Raw genomic sequence first — 20,946 nt, 5'->3', positions numbered from 1 at the left:
ACTCTGAAAATGGTCAGGTACAAGAACTGGAGTGAAAAAGCGGCCAATGTCCAAAGAATACAGTGACACTTGATGATTTTCTTGAAAGTTCTGTAAAAATCTGTTGATGTACATGTTAATGATGGGGTTGAGTAAGAGGCTGGAATAGTCCAGCCAGTTTATCACATCCTCTGGCCAGCTGGATTTCTAAAGGTACTTTGGGCTTCCTTTTACTCTGCGTGTCCATGCCTATCTGGTAGGAGGGGCTTAGAACAGAGAGGGAGGAGCTTTAGGAGGAGGACATTTATTTTTTAATGTTTGTACCATGAGAGTAAATGTACATTTATTAGCTGCTCTGGTGCAACATATTTTATGGAATGAGTTGTTGTCTGCATCTATATGCTCTTACCTTGTTAGTGTACCAGTAGTGAATACTGATATACTGATAGTTCAGTTTACCTGTTCCTGTATAGCTGTGTTACCACCAATATGTACCAATATTTAAAGAAAAAAGACACAAAAACATACTTTCCCCCATTACACCGAAGTATTTAATGTCTTGACAGAGCACAGCAGTCCTGCAGGTTAAAGTCACCTTTCCATCCACATCAGTTTAAACTAGTCCTGCAGGACCCGGTCACTGCAGGACTTCACACATTCACCTCGTCCCTCGCTGCTATTCTACACACAGAAGGACAAGAAAAACAAACACACTCTGCTTGCAAGCAAAAGTATCAAACAACCTGCAGATGCCCAGATTCATCACTGTATTACATATTTTTTTTATAGGGTTTTAAAACATTACTTCCTTATACATATACTCATTTATTCATAATTTAAATATTCAGCAGTTTAATACACTAGAGAGTGGAAGTTCAGTAAGATGCATCACACATATACAGAATAACACATTAAGATATGTCCATAACAAACTATTTACCATTAAATAAGAAGTAGAATATGCTTATTTGTGTTTACTTTGCAGTCATGGAGTATCCAGATGCACAAGGGATCAATAGTGGATTATTTTTTGTGGCTGGTAGGTTATTTTTGTCTGGGTTCAAAAATACAATACAACACATCACGCTGACAGAGGAGGTCAGTGGTAGAAAAGGTGGTGGGTTCAAGTCACAGGCTCTCACAAAAGCAATATGACAGGGTGAAAGAGAAGGAGCTTTGTTTTTTGTTTTTTTTTAATGCCAGTTTTATGCATAGACTGTGTTTGTTTTTAATGTTCTCACTCACCCCCGTGACCACTGGAAAAAGGACAAAAAACAATGAAAGAGGGAAAAGAAAAGAGCAGAAATGGCAGATCATCAACTGGGATAAAAAGCTGAATGTTTTCACATGGCAAATATTCAAAACCCTTCCCGCTTTCATTCTCTCTGAATAAAGAGGATATGTAAGGAGCTATCTAGCGAACAGTCACAGGGTTTCAACCCAGGCCAAAGATTCCCTTCCTCTCAGGTCTGATTCTCGTGTTTCACGCCGTTGTCTGCAGCTGCACATTTGCTTCAAGATAATGTAGTTACATTTGTGTGAAGCAGAGAGGAAGAAAAACATCTTTTTGTTTTTAAGTCAAAAGGGACTGAGAAACCTTTTTCTTTGTTGCATAGGTTCTGTGGAAGCACAGACAACAGCAGTTTAAAAATGCACGTGGATTTAACAGTGACACTGAGGCCTTCCTGAGGCTACAACGGGCAGTTCCTCCTGTCCTGCAAGGCTGAAAGAGGAGGAGGAGGAGAAAAAGAATGGACAAAGAGCAGCAGCGTCTATCTGAGGGTGAAGAGTTTATCGGCAATCCTTTACTTCTGTAGTTCATTCAAGCCTTCCTCCCCTCATGTGAGTGAGTGAGTGATGGGTGGGTGGGTGGATGGATGTTGCCGTCTGTTTTAGAGTTGATGGACATATGCGAGATGAGCTTAAGAAGGGGAAGAGGTAACCGGGAGAATGTTTCCTTCTAAGAGTCGAATGGCGGCAGAGGGCTCTCAGGGCGGGAGGGGCCGCCCTTGTTTGGCCGGCTGTTTTGGTGAAAAGAAATAAGAGAGTAAATTTTAAAAAAGAGCTTATTTGGAAGGATGAACAACTGAAAGATAACAAGAGAAATCCTGAAATCATAAAGGTGAGGAGACACCAGAGAAATCACGATGTTCACCTTTAGGGTGACATGGGTGAGAAAAAATAAATGTGTGGGATATTATTGCTTTGCCACCAGTTATTAATGTGTGGCCACAAGTTATTAAGGCATGGGAATTATGTAATTAAATTGCAGCCATGAGATGTGATGTGATAAGATGAAATTTTGAATGATGAATTGCCTGACACCCAGATGAATATAAAATTTCATTAAGGAAATTAAATCCAGTCCATTTAGACTGCACTTGATGGTCAACAGACAACACATTACCTACATTGCTGTCACACATTAATAGCTAGTGGTAAGTTAGTTGGCAATAATATTTTGTAGCCATGTGAAAAACAGATCAATCTGTACAAAAATGCTGGTATTAACCAAAACCATAATTTGCAAACCTGTTAAACAGACTTCCTCATTCATGGCACAGTTTTTCTTTTTAGTTTGGTTCTCAGGTGGACTTGATTGAAGTGTGTCTTCATATGTTTTTATGGAGAACCACAATAACATTAAAACCTAAACAGTGCAATACTTATTAAATTGTCATTTCTGTTTTTAATGCTTTTTGCTTCGTACTTTAACTTTAACCTGAAAGAGGCTGAAAGTAGCTGCAGTGGAACTAACTTTACGCACTGCGCAACATTAGTTTTTACAATTTCAAAGCATGCATCCAATTACAGTACCATGTAACCAGGTACAAAGTCAGGAAATGTGCTGTGACATCTTCTTTTAGTGAGTGTTTAACCAAACTGACGAATTTGTGTCATTTTATCTGAAACGCTTGTGAAAATTTACTCCAAAAACATCCAAATTTCTGCTTTATCCATGATACAAAACTTCACTTTTCTGGTGAAGTATCCCTTTATAAAAAGGAGGAGAAAAAAATCTAATAAACATGAGATAAAACAACTGTTGATGAGAGAATAATAACTGAGAATACTTATTCGAAATACTCAGGCATCTTCATGCTAAATGTCTACCCCTTTAGTTTAACGGCAGGAAAAATATTGCTGTGTTTAAGTGTTTGCTTGTATTTACTATACTGTATACTGTATGTGTGCATGTACACACACACTAACTGATTTGCTTTACATGATTTATATGATCAGTCTCTATGTAGTTTAAGTTCTGAGGATGCAGCAAAGTCATGCAAGTGTGTTTCAAGTATTCTGCATCGCTGTGTGACTGGGAGAGGTGGGGGTGAGGGGAAAGAAGGAGAAAGGTGGAAGAGAGGAGGTAAGGGAGAAACAGGAGCGAGGAGCCATTGTAGGTTGGATGAGGCAGAAAACGGCAGAGGGGTGGCACTGCTGTCTGTTTCCTCTCACCCAGAGGAGGATTAAATGGAGGAGGGAGGGAAGGACGGAGGAGCCCGGGAGTCTAGTGGGTTGGAGATGGCGGGGGTCTCCGACTGCCGTGGAAACACAAGCACAAAGGAGAGGCTGGATTAGTGTTGTCACTCCAAATTGACAAGTTGAGCTTTATGGCCCCCATGTGTACATTCATGCACAAACACACACAGAAATACTGTATCTAGAGGTAACACATGGAGGCAGTCCAAAAATACAACCAACGTGACAAAGATATGAGGCTCAGTTAACATGGCCACAAATATACCTGCAGCTGAGGTTAAGTGAAAGTTGCTGTTTATATATGGTAATGTGCAGGTCTGCAAATAAACATGTAGTCCTGCTACAGCAGAATAAATCCACTGATAGGCATAAAAGTTGTAAAAATCAGTTCTTGATTTTAGGCAAGATTAACAAACAGAAGGCATCAGTTTAAAGAGCCCTCTAAAACAGTGGTTAACTGGGGGCCATGGTAAAAATGGAAAGTGGTTGCTTAAAGGTAAACAAGTAAGCAATTATGAAAGTTTTCTGAAGAGACAGTGTGGCATTTTAGAGATCTTATCCCAGGTGCCATAGGGCAAGAAGCGGTACACCCTGGACAGGTTGCCAGTCTGTCACAGGGCTAACACAGAGAGACAGACAACCATTCACACTCACACCTATGGGCAATTTAGAATCACCAATTAACCTAACCCCCTCTAACTGAATGTTTTTGGACTGTGGGAGGAAGTTGGAGTACCTGGTGAGAACCCACACAGACACGGGGAGAACTTAACACAGAAAGGCCCCCGGCCAAATGGTAGATTTGAACCCAGGACTTTATTGCTGTGAGACAACAGTGCTAACCACCGCACCGCTCACCAGTGAAAGTTACCAAAAAAGTCACAAGCTTTGCAGATTTTGTTGACTATGATGAAAACTAACACAAAGAAAATAAAGTGGCAGTATATCCTGAGAAATAGAGTTTATATAGTGTATATAAAAACTATCACATAGGAGACAGAACAGGAGATGAGAACAAACTTCAGCTTCCTTTCATTCTTCTTTACTTAGCAAGAGAGATGGAAAAGTTGCATTCAAATATAATATATTTGACTACCTCCCAGCACTGTGAATGCAATGTGATTGCTTTATCAGGGTCACTCATTCTAACTCATTAGGTTAGAAAGGTTACAGCAACTTAGGGTTACAGTTAGATACCTTCGTGCAAAATTAAATGTTACCAAAAAATGTATATACAGTACATGAATTTTAACCATATATCAAAAGTTTCTTAACATCAACTAAATGCTTACTTTTGTCCATCATGTTTTAGTGTATAAGGAATCCACATCTCAGCAAGTCATGTACCAAAATTTTCTCAGTAGATGTTCCATGAGGAACTGAATTTTCTGATTATTCAGACACCACGTGAATGCACTCAGCAAGGAAGTAAATGATTATCTATGGACAGACATTTCATTAGGTACACCTGCTCGACTGCTTCTTAATGCAAATCTCTAATTAGCCAATCATATGGCAGCAATTCAATGCATTTAGGCATGTAGACATGGTCAAGCTGACCTGCTGAAGAGAAAATTGGGCATCAAATGGGGAAGAAAGGTGATTTAAGTGTCTTTAAATGTGGCATTGTTGTTGGTGCCAGACAGGCTGGTCTGAGTATTTCAGAAACTGCTGATCTACTGGGATTTTTCTGCACAACCATCTCCAGGGTAAGAATGATCTGAAAAAGAGAAAATATCCAGTTCTCTGGATAAAAAATGCCTAGTTGATGCCAGAGGTCAGAGAAGAATCCAGACTGGTTCAAGCTACTGTAACAGAAAGGCAACAGTAACTCAGATAACTGCTTGTTACAACCAAGATATGCAGAAGAGCACACCGGGTGCCCCTCCTATCAGATATAGGAGAGGAAACTGAAGCTACAATTCACCCAGGCTCAGCAAAATTGGACAACAGAAGATTGGAAAAACATCGCTTGGTCTGATGAGTCTCAATTTCTGCCGCAAAGAATTAAAGCCATACTGAAGACAAAAAGGGTCCAACACAGTACCAGCAAGGTGTACCTAATGAAGTTTTTAGAGTCACGCTTGCTGTATCCCCAGGATCTCGTTTTGTAAAGCTAGCTGGGGTTGCTGAACAGCAAACTATTCTTCTAAAACCTGTTTTTTTTTTTTTTGTTTGTTTGTTTTGTTTTTTATTGTGCAGTGAAAAGTGATTTTGGTAGATACAGCACTGTGTCACTCAAAGAAAACGTCAAACACTTATAAAGAGTCAAATATGGGAGGCATTTCATGGCGTACATACATGTACAACATAGCACCAACAACAGTTAAGTTTTGGACATCTGAGTTGAGTCCTTTTTAGGACTAAACTGAGTGTTCTGATGCCCCATACATCAAAATAACATCAGTTCCAAAAGGCAGAGACCAAACTCAGCTCAGACACTGATGCAAACACACACACACACACACACACACACACACACCTTCCGAACTGTGTGTCTGTGTTTGCTCATGCAGCCCTCTGAGAAAAGAAGACTAGTGAGGAAAAAGAAAAAAAGAAAAGGAAAAAGAAAATGTCATGCATTGAAAGGGATGCTTTCAGCAAGAAAGGGAAAGAAGGAAAGTTATGGTGATGAGGATGATCATGATGGCAGACAGTACCCAACATACCCGTAATGTTAGTCCTCATTGGTCAGTTATAGTGATTCTGTAGAAGAAGCCATAGTAATGTGTGGGACAGAGGTGTGGTGAGGGACAGAGGGGTGAAGAAGAGGAGCCGGAAGAGAGAAAAGGAGTGCAAACAGTTACAGTGCAGGAAATGACCAACGTCGCATGTGCTAAGCTCTCGCTTGGGGCAGCCCAGAAAACAGAAAAACTGATTTGGAAGATGAAAAATCAGCAAAAAAAATAAAAAGCTTTAAGTGAGTATATTGACAGGCTGTAATTTCCAGTGAGAGCTTTGCTCAGCCACGTTAGTGCCCTCTACAGTAAAAAAAAAACAGGCAAGCTGCTGACAGTTAGATCCAGGTTAAAGAGGTTAGCTAGCTCACAAACACAGGCAAGCCTGAGCCAAATTTTACACACTACATGAAGGCACATATAATAAATGGATACTGGAGAAGAACCCCCCACATTCCCAGCTCCCCTTTGTTTCTCAGTTCAGGTACAGACATGTTTTAAAGCAAAAATGTCCTGACTATTCAGATGAGTGTTGAAGTGACTTTTAGCAATAAACAGTTTAACAAGTTATCTGTTGCTGGTGATGCTTGACAGCGTGCTGAAAGTTTGGTGGTGGCAGAAAGATACCATCGAAATGAAAGTAAGTCATCAGTGTTCAGATGTTCACCCAAACCAAAAAAGGTGATGATAGTTGTAGTGTCTATTTAGGGATAGCTAGAGTTCTACTGGCCTATTAATCTATCCTCTATCAAAACCAGTGCTTTCTACTTTCATTTACCTCCTTTATCCCCTCATCCAGGTGTCTTCACATCCCCCTTGGTGACAGAGAGTATCCACACTTAAGCTTTGATAACGTCTCATTATCTTAAACTGCAGTCTGGCTGTCAGTGTCCTTGTAAAATCTACTGGTACAAGCTATATGATGGAAGAGTTTCCACTCACCTAGGCACACTTGGGGGTGCACGGTTAGGCCGGGAGGGCACAGTGGGTGGTGGCCCACTGTAAGGGTCAGGAGAAGCTCCAGGGCGAGAAGGGACAGGGGGACCCCCAGCAGGAGGAGGCCCAGGTGGAGGTCCACGAGAGCCTGGGCGGGCTGGGGGTCCTGGTGGAGCCCTGCGGTTTGGAGTTGGGCTGGTAGCTGGAGACCTGGAGAAGAAAGTTGAAGGGAAGAAAGGAGCAGAAAAAAACAAAAGCATCAGAAAAGTGTCAATAAATCAGGCACTACATCTTTTTTTTTTAAATTTATCCATATTCACTCAAGCAAATGTCAAAATTACAATTACAATTGTGTACAGTTACATGCTCCCACCAACCATTCCCCACACATACTCTTTCTCTGTCCTGTTCTCACGTCCCATGTGTCTTACCGTCCACCAGAACCGCCACGCTGCACCTGCAGCCACGAATCGTCCACAGGTGGCGGTGCGGCGGTGGTTACAGTAGATGTGCTGATGTCGCCGATTATTTTGAGGGCCTCCCGCAGGGCGTGGTACATCCGCAGCATCTCGTCACGATGCTGGGCCTGCTCTTGAGACTCCTCCATCAGACTGTTCTGGTCACCACATGAGTACAGCTGGGCCAGCAGCTCAGCGTTAATGAACTCTTTAGTCTGCACACAGAGGGAGAGAAAAAAGGACACTTTGTACTTTTGACAGCTGTCTGTCAAATCTCATGTCCTATTGTCTTAAAATGACCTATCAAACAATAACACTGATGACTCACGTTGTTGATCATGAGATGCATGATAGTCTTCGGCATCAAGTCACGGACGGTCTTGTTGACGATTGCCATGTAGGAGTCGACCAGGTTGCGGATGGTTTCCACCTGCCGCTCCAGCTGAGGGTCCATGCTGTGCATGAGGTTGTCAGAACCATTTTCATCACCACCATCACTCTGTGAGACAAATTAAGAGATTTTTTTTTTTTGGGCATGTGTGAAAAAGAAGAACCAAGAAAGAAAACACCATAAAAGGCAAAGAAAGAGAGAGGATAAGTGCACTACAGGAAAGGACAGGAAGGAAAGAGTCTTCTCCAGGAAATTATATTATCAGCTGAATGATGAGTGGCACAACCTGAACTCACAACACCTCAGTGTATTTCAACATACAATGCTGATGAAAATACAGTAATATGCAAAAGTCTTGAGCCACCCCTCGTTTCTTTATATTTTGCCTCCAAGGAGCCAGACTATGGTAATTTGTAAAGTGGTCTTGAGCAATAGTTCTCCAGGTTTTTTTGAAGGACTTTCATGGTTTTTCTTTGGACATTGGCTGCTTTTTACTCATTTTCAGTGCAGTCCTTCTACCTGACCATTTTCAGAAGAATGCTTTTGTTTGTTTGTTTGTTGATCCAGGTAACACTGACCTATGAATCATTCATGCATAATAAAGGCATCTAACTCAAGAGGTGAACCAGGGCTGTGTCTACACATAACAGCAAAGAACCAATTTTAAATTGTATCCTCAGGGACTTTCTCTAGTCCATTTCTTTAGTGAAATCTCTCAAAAAAGATTACACAATTTGACTGGCATAAAGTAGTATTTTTGCACCAACAAGGTGATTCCCAAATAGCTAATAGCTGAAAACCTGGCTATTACCCAAAATAGTATGCAGTGTGTCCTTAAAAAATCTGAGGAAAGAAAACAAGTAGAGGACCAAACAAGAAGTGTCAGGCCTAAAAAACTAATCAACATCATGAACAGTATCTAAAAGTCGTGTCCTTAAGACGTAGGAAAAAAAAACAGCAAAGACCTGCCACAGGAGCTTAGAAATGCATCTGGCCATTCAGATGATCCACATACTGTTCACTGAAGCCTGTAAAGCTGTCAAGAAGACATTCTCTTAAGGAAGGGAAAGAGGGAGAGAAGGCTGAGGTATGCCAAATTACACAAGAACAAGGTATTATAGAGGGATGAATCCATATTTGACACTTTTGGTTCCAATCATTGTTGGACAGTATGGAGGAGGTCAGGAGAGAGATACAACAGTGAGTGTCTACAGTGATCTGTAAAACACACTTGACACTCCGTCATGGTTTTGGGCTGCGTATCAGCCAGTGGTTTTGGAGATCTTGTCTAAAATGATGGAAATCTGAACTCAGAAACTTACAGTCAGATTTTGATCCACCATGTATTACCATCTGGAAAGCATCTGATTGGGAACAGCTTCATTTTTCAGCATGACAATGATCACAAACACACTGTCAATTCAGTAAAAACATACCAGGATAGAAAAACACACAACTGAACACTATCAGTCATGGATTTGCCTCCACAGAGCCCAGACCTCAACATTATTGAACTCATGGATCATCTTGACAGAGAACAGAACAAAAAAGCAGCCAACATCCAAAGAAGAGCTTTGAATGTCCTTTAAGAAGCCTGGAGAGCTATTCCTGAAGACTGCATCAAGAAATTATAAGAAAGCTGCCTAAGAGAGTTCAGGATGTGCTGAAAAACAAATGTGGTCACACCATATATTGACCTTCAAGCTTGTTTGAATTTTACAAATGCTGTTTTTGCCTTATACACTGTATTTCCATGCATGTTTGCAAAGGTTTCAGTAAATTACTGCATGTATTTCTGATTTTTCTAGCAAAAAAGAAATTTTTTTTTAAATAGCATTAATTGAAGAGTGGCTCAAAAAGTACAACAAAAAAAGGCAAAAAATACCACACAAATGCAGAAATGTCAGCTTAAAAAATACATGTTGGAGCTACATTAAACATATGGCCTGAAATACTGGATAAGTTATCCTAATTGAAACTGCAAAAAATGACTTGTTTACTGGTTTTAAGTAACTAGTGACAAAAAAGTAAATGTTTCATATCAGTGTGTATATTGTGTTTGACTTTGCCAACGCAGCAATTTACAACATCTAAGGGACCTATTTTTAAGTGCAACTTGAAAATGCTTTTCGCCACCTACGCTTTATGTTTTTAGGAGCACAGAGTGGCTGGAGAGGTGCCAGCAGGTCAGAGATTAATTCAAATGAAGCAGCACAAGCTGACTTGTTGGTATTTTGTATTCTCAGAACCATGCCTATTTGGCTGCTGATTGGGGGATATTATGAACAAGAGCAAACTGCACAGTGGTGTACAGCAGAATTAAAACTACAGTAACATTAGACTCTCTTCACTTTGTGCTGCTCTCTATCATCCAAATGGCAACATGGTTCATGGAGAAGCTCTTTAAATTTGATGTCATGCTGATCTGTGGTGCTGAGGGACAAATGATAAGACAGGCAGGTTCACCACATGTACTCACAAAGCTAGTGCAACCAAGACTTTCCACTTGGTTATGCTTGAGCAATTAAAATGGATCTCTGGGTGCTTTAAAATGTTTAATTAGTTTTCTTATGAACCAAATAATCACTGTACCACTAAAACGAATTGACACTGTGCATCTCCTAGTCAGTGTTTCAAAATCTACTTCTGATGATAAAGCCAAATTATCTGTTAACTGATTACTCTCAGCTACACAATTGAAATGTGGGTAACGCTTTCTTTAAAGGCCCGCCCTTAGGCCGTAACTATCCTGTAAGTAAATTTTAGTTATGTGGAATTACACCGTAATTATTTTTAATTACGCCGTAATTATTTTTACTACGGCTGAATTATTTTTAATTCCGCCGTAATTATTTTTAATTCCGCCGCAATTATTTTTTAATTCCACCATAATTATATTTAATTCCACCGTAATTATTTTTAATTCCGCCGTAATTATTTTTAATTCTGCCACAATTATTTTGAATTCTGCCATAATTATTTTTAATTCAGCCATAATTATTTTTTAATTCCACCATAATTATATTTAATTCCGTCGTAATTATTTTTAATTCTGCCGCAATTATTTTTTAATTCCACCATAATTATATTTAATTCCGCCGTAATTATTTTTAATTCCGCCGTAATTATTTTTAATTCTGCCACAATTATTTTGAATTCCGCCATAATTATTTTTTATTTTGCTGTAATTATTTTTAATTCCGCCGTAATTATTTTTAATTCCGCATTAATTATTTTTGAATTCCACCGTAATTATTTTTAATTCCGCGCAATTATTTTTAATTCTGCCACAATTATTTTGAATTCCGCCGCAATTATTTTTACTACGGCTGAATTATTTTTAATTCCGCCATAATTATTTTTAATTCAGCCATAATTATTTTTAATTCCACGCAATTATTTTTAATTCCGCCACAATTATTTTGAATTCCGCCGTAATTATTTTTACTATGGCTGAATTATTTTTAATTCCGCCGTAATTATTTTTAATTCAGCCGTAATTATTTTTAATTCCACCATAATAATATTTAATTCCGCCGTAATTATTTTTACTTCCGCCGTAATTATTTTTAATTCCGCCGTAATTATTTTTTAATTCCACCGTAATTATTTTTAATTCCGCGCAATTATTTTTAATTCCGCCACAATTATTTTTAATTCCGCCGTAATTATTTTAACTACGGCTGAATTATTTTTAATTCCGCCGTAATTATTTTTAATTCAGCCGTAATTATTTTTTAATTCACCATAATTATATTTAATTCCGCCGTAATTATTTTTTAATTCCACCGTAATTATTTTTAATTGCGCGCAATTATTTTGAATTCCGCCACAATTATTTTGAATTCCGCCGTAATTATTTTTACTACAGCTGAATTATTTTTAATTCCGCCGTAATTATTTTTAATTCCGCCCCAATTATTTTTAATTCCACCATAATTATTTTTAATTCTGCCACAATTATTTTGAATTCCGCCGTAATTATTTTTAATTCTGCCGTAATTATTTTTTAATTTTGCCGTAATTATTTTTAATTCCGCCGTAATTATTTTTAATTCCGCGCAATTATTTTTAATTCGGCCACAATTATTTTTAATTCCGCCGTAATTATTTTTACTACGGCTGAATTATTTGTAATTCCGCCGTAATTATTTTTTAATTTTGCCGTAATTATTTTTTAATTCCACCATAATTACATTTAATTCCGCCGTAATTATTTTTAAATCCGCCGTAATTATTTTTAATTCTGCCACAATTATTTTGAATTCCGCCGTAATTATTTTTAATTCCGCCGCAATTATTTTTAATTCCGCCGTAATTATTTTTTAATTTTGCCGTAATTATTTTTTAATTTTGCCGTAATTATTTTTAATTCCGCCGTAATTATTTTTTAATTCCACCATAATTATATTTAATTCCGCCGTAATTATTTTTAATTCCACTGTAATTATTTTAAATTCCGCCGTTTTTTATTTTTGCTGTAATTAATAAATTATACTACGGCGTAATTAAATTATATTTAATTACGCCGTAATTATTTTTACTACGGCTGAATTATTTTTAATTCCACCGTAATTATTTTTAAATCCGCCACAATTATTTTGAATTCCGCCGTAATTAATTTTAATTCTGCCGTAATTATTTTTGAATTTTGCCGTAATTATTTTTAATTACACCGTATTTATTTTACTACGGCTGAATTATTTTTAATTCTGCCGTAATTATTTTTTAATTCCGCCTTAATATTTTTATAATTACACCATAATTATATTTAATTCCGCCGTAATTATTTTTATTTACGCCGTAATTATTTTTGATTACGCCGTAATTATTTTTACTACGGCTGAATTATTTTTAATTCTGCCGTAATTATTTTTTAATTTTGGCACAATTATTTTGAATTCCGCCGTAATTATTTTTAATTGTGCCGTAATTATTTTTTAATTCCGCCGTAATTATTTTTTAATTCCACCATAATTATATTTAATTCCGCCGTAATTATTTTTAATTACGCCGTAATTATTTTTAATTCTGCCGTAATTATTTTTTAATTCTGCCGTAATTATTTTGAATTCCGCCATAATTATTTTTAATTTTGCCGTAATTATTTTTAATTCCCCCGTAATTATTTTTTAATTCCACCATAATTATTTTTAATTCCGCCGTAATTATTTTTAATTCTGCCGTAATTATTTTTTAATTTTGCCGTAATTATTTTTAATTATGCCGTAATTATTTTTACTACGACTGAATTATTTTTAATTACACCGTAATTATTTTTAATTCTGCCACAATTAATTTGAATTGCACCATAATTATTTTTAATTCCGCCGTAATTATTTTTTAATTCCACCATAATTATATTTAATTACGCCGTAATTATTTTTACTACGGCTGAATTATTTTTAATTCTGCCGTAATTATTTTTTAATTCTGCCACAATTATTTTGAATTCCGCCGTAATTATTTTTAATTCCCCCGTAATTATTTTTTAATTCCACCATAATTATATTTAATTCCGCCGTAATTATTTTTAATTCTGCCGTAATTATTTTTACTACGGCTGATTTATTTTTAATTCTGCCATAATTATTTTTTAATTCCACCATAATTATATTTAATTCCGCCATAATTATTTTTAATTCTGCCGTAATTATTTTTTAATTTTGGCACAATTATTTTGAATTCCGCCGTAATTATTTTTAATTGTGCCGTAATTATTTTTTAATTTTGCCGTAATTAATTTTAATTATTTTTACTACGGCTGAATTATTTTGAATTCCGCCGTAATTATTTTTAATTGTGCCGTAATTATTTTTTAATTTTGCCGTAATTAATTTTAATTTTGCTGTAATTATTTTTAATTACGCCGTAATTATTTTTACTACGGCTGAATTATTTTTAATTCTGCCGTAATTATTTTTTAATTCTGCCAAAATTATTTTGAATTCCGCCATAATTATTTTTAAATTTTGCTGTAATTATTTTTTAATTCTGCCGTAATTATTTTTAATTCCGCCACAATTATTTTTAATTCCACCGTAATTATTTTTAATTCCGCCACAATTATTACGAATTCCGCCGTAATTATTTTGAATTCTGCCATAATTATTTTTTGATTTTGCCGTAATTGTTTTTAATTCTGCCGTAATTATTTTTTAATTTTGTCGTAATTATTTTTTAATGCCGCCGTAATTATTTTTTAATTCCGCCGTAATTATTTTTTAATTCCACCATAATTATATTTAATTCCGCCGTAATTATTTTTAATTACGCCGTAATTATTTTTAATTCCGCCGTAATTATTTTTAATTCTGCCTTAATTATTTTGAATTCCGCCGTAATTATTTTAAATTCCGCCGTAATTATTTTTTACTTCCACCATAATTATATTTAATTCCGCCGTAATTATTTTAATTCCACCATAATTATATTTAATTCCGCCATAATTATTTTTAATTACGCCGTAATTATTTTTACTACGGCTGAATTATTTTTAATTCTGCCGTAATTATTTTTTAATTCTGCCACAATTATTTTGAATTCCGCCGTATTTATTTTTTAATTTTGCCGTAATTATTTTTAATTTTGCCGTAATTATTTTTAATTTCGCCGTAATTATTTTTTAATTCCACCATAATTATATTTAATTCCGCCGTAATTATTTTTAATTCCACTGTAATTATTTTAAATTCCGCCGTTTTTTATTTTTGCTGTAATTAATAAATTATACTACGGCGTAATTAAATTATATTTAATTACGCCGTAATTATTTTTACTACGGCTGAATTATTTTTAATTCCACCGTAATTATTTTTAAATCCGCCACAATTATTTTGAATTCCGCCGTAATTAATTTTAATTCTGCCGTAATTATTTTGAATTTTGCCGTAATTATTTTTAATTACACCGTATTTATTTTTACTACGGCTGAATTATTTTTAATTCTGCCGTAATTATTTTTTAATTCCGCCTTAATATTTTTATAATTACACCATAATTATATTTAATTCCGCCGTAATTATTTTTATTTACGCCGTAATTATTTTTGATTACGCCGTAATTATTTTTACTACGGCTGAATTATTTTTAATTCTGCCGTAATTATTTTTAATTTTGGCACAATTATTTTGAATTCCGCCGTAATTATTTTTAATTGTGCCGTAATTATTTTTTAATTCCGCCGTAATTATTTTTTAATTCCACCATAATTATATTTAATTCCGCCGTAATTATTTTTAATTACGCCGTAATTATTTTTAATTCTGCCGTAATTATTTTTTAATTTTGCTGTAATTATTTTTAATTACACCAATTTTGAATTCTGCCATAATTATTTTTTAATTTTGCCGTAATTATTTTTAATTCCCCCGTAATTATTTTTTAATTCCACCATAATTATATTTAATTCCGCCGTAATTATTTTAATTCTGCCGTAATTATTTTTTAATTTTGCCGTAATTATTTTTAATTATGCCGTAATTATTTTTACTACGACTGAATTATTTTTAATTACACCGTAATTATTTTTAATTCTGCCACAATTAATTTGAATTGCACCATAATTATTTTAATTCCGCCGTAATTATTTTTTAATTCCACCATAATTATATTTAATTACGCCGTAATTATTTTTACTACGGCTGAATTATTTTTAATTCTGCCGTAATTATTTTTTAATTCTGCCACAATTATTTTGAATTCCGCCGTAATTATTTTTAATTCCCCCGTAATTATTTTTTAATTCCACCATAATTATATTTAATTCCGCCGTAATTATTTTTAATTCTGCCGTAATTATTTTTACTACGGCTGATTTATTTTTAATTCTGCCATAATTATTTTTTAATTCCACCATAATTATATTTAATTCCGCCATAATTATTTTTAATTCTGCCGTAATTATTTTTTAATTTTGCCGTAATTATTTTTAATTACACCGTATTTATTTTTACTACGGCTGAATTATTTTTAATTCTGCCGTAATAATTTTTTAATTCCGCCTTAATATTTTTATAATTACACCATAATTATATTTAATTCCGCCGTAATTATTTTTATTTACGCCGTAATTATTTTTGATTACGCCGTAATTATTTTTACTACGGCTGAATTATTTTTAATTCTGCCGTAATTATTTTTTAATTTTGGCACAATTATTTTGAATTCCGCCGTAATTATTTTTAATTGTGCCGTAATTATTTTTTAATTTTGCCGTAATTAATTTTAATTATTTTTACTACGGCTGAATTATTTTGAATTCCGCCGTAATTATTTTAATTGTGCCGTAATTATTTTTTAATTTTGCCGTAATTAATTTTAATTTTGCCGTAATTATTTTTAATTACGCCGTAATTATTTTTACTACGGCTGAATTATTTTTAATTCTGCCGTAATTATTTTTTAATTCTGCCACAATTATTTGAATTCCGCCGTAATTATTTTTAAATTTTGCTGTAATTATTTTTTAATTCTGCCGTAATTATTTTTAATTCCGCCACAATTATTTTTAATTCCACCGTAATTATTTTTAATTCCGCCACAATTATTATGAATTCCGCCGTAATTATTTTGAATTCTGCCATAATTATTTTTTGATTTTGCCGTAATTGTTTTTAATTCTGCCGTAATTATTTTTTAATTTTGTCGTAATTATTTTTTAATGCCGCCGTAATTATTTTTTAATTCCGCCGTAATTATTTTTTAATTCCACCATAATTATATTTAATTCCGCCGTAATTATTTTTAATTACGCCGTAATTATTTTTAATTCCGCCGTAATTATTTTTAATTCAGCCAAAATTATTTTGAATTCCGCCGTAATTTTTTTAAATTCCGCCGTAATTATTTTTTACTTCCACCATAATTATATTTAATTCCGCCGTAATTATTTTTAATTCCACCATAATTATATTTAATTTTGCCATAATTATTTTTAATTACGCCGTAATTATTTTTACTACGGCTGAATTATTTTTAATTCTGCCGTAATTATTTTTAATTCTGCCACAATTATTTTGAATTCCGCCATAATTATTTTTAAATTTTGCAGTAATTATTTTTTAATTCTGCCGTAATTATTTTTAATTCCGCCACAATTATTTTTAATTCCACCGTAATTATTTTTAATTCCGCCACAATTATTATGAATTCCGCCGTAATTATTTTGAATTCTGCCATAATTATTTTTTGATTTTGCCGTAATTGTTTTTAATTCTGCCGTAATTATTTTTTAATTTTGTCGTAATTATTTTTTAATGCCGCCGTAATTATTTTTTAATTCCGCCGTAATTATTTTTTAATTCCACCATAATTATATTTAATTCCGCCGTAATTATTTTTAATTCTGCCGTAATTATTTTTAATTCCGCCGTAATTATTTTTAATTCTGCCACAATTATTTTGAATTCCGCCGTAATTATTTTAAATTCCGCCGTAATTATTTTTTACTTCCACCATAATTATATTTAATTCCGCCGTAATTATTTTTAATTCTGCCGTAATTATTTTTTAATTTTGCCATAATTATTTTTAATTACGCCGTAATTATTTTTACTACGGCTGAATTATTTTTAATTCTGCCGTAATTATTTTTTAATTCTGCCACAATTATTTTGAATTCCGCCGTAATTATTTTTTAATTTTGCCGTAATTATTTTTAATTCGGCCGTAATTATTTTTTAATTCCACCATAATTATTTTTAATTCCGCCGTAATTATTTTTAATTCCGCCATAATTATTTTTAATTCCTCCATAATTATATTTAATTCCGCCGTAATTATTTTTAATTCCGCCGTAATTATTTTTAATTCTACCGTAATTATTTTTTCTACGGCTGAATTATTTTAATTCGGCCGTAATTATTTTTTAATTCCACCATAATTATATTTAATTCCGCCGTATTTATTTTTAATTCTGCCGTAATTATTTTTTAATTCCACCATAATTATATTTAATTTCACCGTAATTATTTTTAATTCCGCCGTAATTATTTTTTAATTTTGCCGTAATTATATTTAATTCCGCCGTAATTATTTTTAATTCCGCCACAATTATTTTGAATTCCGCCGTAATTATTTTTAATTCTGCCGTAATTATTTTTTAATTTTGCAGTAATATTTTTTAATTACGCCGTAATTATTTTTACTACGGCTGAATTATTTTTAAATTCCGCCGTAATTATTTTTAATTCTGCCGTAATTATTTTTATTCCGCTGTAATTATTTTTTAATTACGCCGTAATTATTTTTACTACGGCTGAATTATTTTTAATTCTGCCGTAATTATTTTTTAATTCCGCCGTAATTTTTTTTTAATTCCACCATAATTATATTTAATTCCGCCGTAATTATTTTTAATTCCGCCACAATTATTTTGAATTCTGCCGTATTTATTTTTTGATTTTGCCGTAATTATTTTTTAATTTTGCTGTAATTATTTTTTAATTCTGCCGTAATTATTTTTAATTCCGCCACAATTATTATGAATTCCGCCGTAATTATTTTGAATTCTGCCATAATTATTTTTTGATTTTGCCGTAATTATTTTTAATTCTGCCGTAATTATTTTTTAATTTTGCTGTAATTATTTTTTAATGCCGCCGTAATTATTTTTTAATTCTGCCGTAATTATTTTTTAATGCCGCCGTAATTATTTTTAATTCTGCTGTAATTATTTTTTAATTTTGCCGTAATTATTTTTTAATGCCGCCGTAATTATTTTTTAATTCCGCCGTAATTATTTTTAATTCTGCCACAATTATTTTGAATTCCGCCGTAATTATTTTTAATTTTGCCGTAATTATTTTTTAATTCCACTATAATTATATTTAATTCCGCCGTAATTATTTTTAATTCTGCCGTAATTATTTTTTAATTTTGCCGTAATTATTTTTAATTACACCGTAATTATTTTCACTACGGCTGAATTATTTTTAATTCTGCCGTAATTATTTTTTAATTCTGCCACAATTATTTTGAATTCCGCCGTAATTATTTTAAATTCCGCAGTAATTATTTTTTAATTTGCCGTAATTATTTTTAATTCGGCCGTAATTATTTTTTAATTCCACCATAATTATATTTAATTCCGCCTTAATTATTTTTAATTCCGCCACAATTATTTTTAATTCCGCCGTAATTATTTTTAATTCTGCCGTAATTATTTTTTAATTTTGCTGTAATTATTTTTAATTACACCATAATTATTTTTACTACGGCTGAATTATTTTTAATTCTGCCGTTAATATTTTTTAATTCCGCCGTAATTATTTTTTAATTCCACCATAATTATATTTAATTCCGCCGTAATTATTTTTAATTCCGCCGTAATTATTTTTAATTCTGCCACAATTATTTTTAATTCCGCCATAATTATTTTTAATTTTGCCGTAATTATTTTTTAATTCCTCCTTAATTTTATTTAATTCCGCCGTAATTATTTTTAATTCCGCCGCAATTATTTTTTAATTCCACCATAATTATATTTAATTTCACCGTAATTATTTTTAATTCCGCCGCAATTATTTTTTAATTCCACCATAATTATATTTAATTTCACCGTAATTATTTTTAATTCCGCCGTAATTATTTTTAATTCTGCCACAATTTTTTTGAATTCCGCCGTAATTATTTTTAATTCTGCCGTAATTATTTTTTAATTCCACCATAATTATATTTAATTCCGCCGTAATTATTTTTAATTCTGCCGTAATTATTTTTAATTCCGCTGCAATTATTTTTTAATTCCACCATAATTATATTTAATTTCACCGTAATTATTTTTAATTCTGCCGTAATTATTTTTAATTCTGCCACAATTTTTTTTAATTCCGCCGTAATAATTTTTAATTCTGCCGTAATTATTTTTTAATTCCACCATAATTATATTTAATTCCGCCGTAATTTTTTGAATTTCGCCGTAATTATTTTTAATTCCGCTGCAATTATTTTTTAAGTCCACCATAATTATATTTAATTCCGCCCTAATTATTTTTAATTCCGCCGTAATTATTTTTAATTCTGCCACAATTATTTTGAATTCCGCCGTAATTATTTTTAATTCTGCCGTAATTATTTTTAATTCCACCATAATTATATTTAATTCCGCCGTAATTATTTTTAATTCTGCCATAGTAAAAATAATTACAGTGGACTTAAAAATAATTACGGCGGAATTAAAAAATAATTATGGCGGAATTAAAAATAATTCAGCCGTAGTAAAAATAATTACGGCAGAATTAAAAATAATTACAGCGTAATTCCACATAACTAAAATTTACTTACAGGATAGTTACATCCTAAGGGCGGGCCTTAAAAGAAAGCGTTACCGAAATGTGTTCAGGTATCCTAATTTATAGTTCAAGTATTATACAGAAAACACAAAAAAGGTGATGCAGTACCCAAAATAACATACCTTTCCTTCCTTCTCCTACAACGCCAAACAGCAATGAGAGATAAAAGACATTGAAAAGAACAGACAGTGCATGAGAGACACAATAAAATTAAAACAGACTACAAAAACAAAACAAACTGAGCTACTACTAGACATAAACAATATGATATGGACAATAAAATGAGCATTTCTAAGAGTGCTTGCTTCACAGTCTTTGTTACGCATTTGCGCTTTAGGAGAAATCTTACCGTGACGCGTTCAGGATAAACTCCGGCTCTGAGGAAGGAGGCTTTCCATGCATCAACATCTTCCTGACTCTCACAAGCCAATTCCAGCTGGCGGTAGTCCTTATACACATTTCTGTGGACACACAGCATGATCACTGCACTCCATGTGTCCCGTCTCATCAGCTGTACATCCTTCCACCAGTGAGGGTTAATAACTAAATACCTTTACAGTCATTCATGTAAACTGCTTTTATTTATTTTATTACTTCAGATTTTCTACTCCACTATACAACAAAATTTGCTTTTTTGATGTTATGCTACATTTATTTCACCATTCTGGTCACTTTTAAGCTTCATTTTTGTTTTGCATACAAAAAACATGTCATTATTTAGATTAAAC

The 20,946-nt window shown here is 33.2% G+C and overlaps 1 protein-coding gene across 13 annotated transcripts in view; it reads right to left on the bottom strand.

Annotated features, from left to right (window-relative positions):
* Positions 1–512: 512 nt before the first annotated feature.
* dnm1a (dynamin 1a) overlaps positions 513–20,946 on the bottom strand; it is a 63,799-nt gene continuing 43,365 nt past the window's right edge. For 2 of the 13 annotated variants that reach the window (XM_030743309.1, XM_030743317.1), the window contains 7 exons: positions 20,568–20,679; positions 20,341–20,355; positions 7,863–8,033; positions 7,508–7,749; positions 7,083–7,286; positions 6,132–6,168; positions 513–2,000 (listed from right to left, as the gene is read on the bottom strand). In XM_030743309.1, the coding sequence (XP_030599169.1) occupies positions 6,147–6,168; positions 7,083–7,286; positions 7,508–7,749; positions 7,863–8,033; positions 20,341–20,355; positions 20,568–20,679 (766 nt within the window). In that variant the 3' untranslated portion in view covers positions 513–2,000; positions 6,132–6,146. The other 11 variants (XM_030743307.1, XM_030743315.1, XR_004020722.1 and 8 more) reach the window with 10 other exon arrangements.

This window comes from Archocentrus centrarchus, chromosome 12, assembly GCF_007364275.1.
Source record: "Archocentrus centrarchus isolate MPI-CPG fArcCen1 chromosome 12, fArcCen1, whole genome shotgun sequence".
Classification (NCBI taxonomy): domain Eukaryota; kingdom Metazoa; phylum Chordata; class Actinopteri; order Cichliformes; family Cichlidae; genus Archocentrus; species Archocentrus centrarchus.
This window is presented reverse-complemented; position numbering and strand designations above follow the sequence as displayed.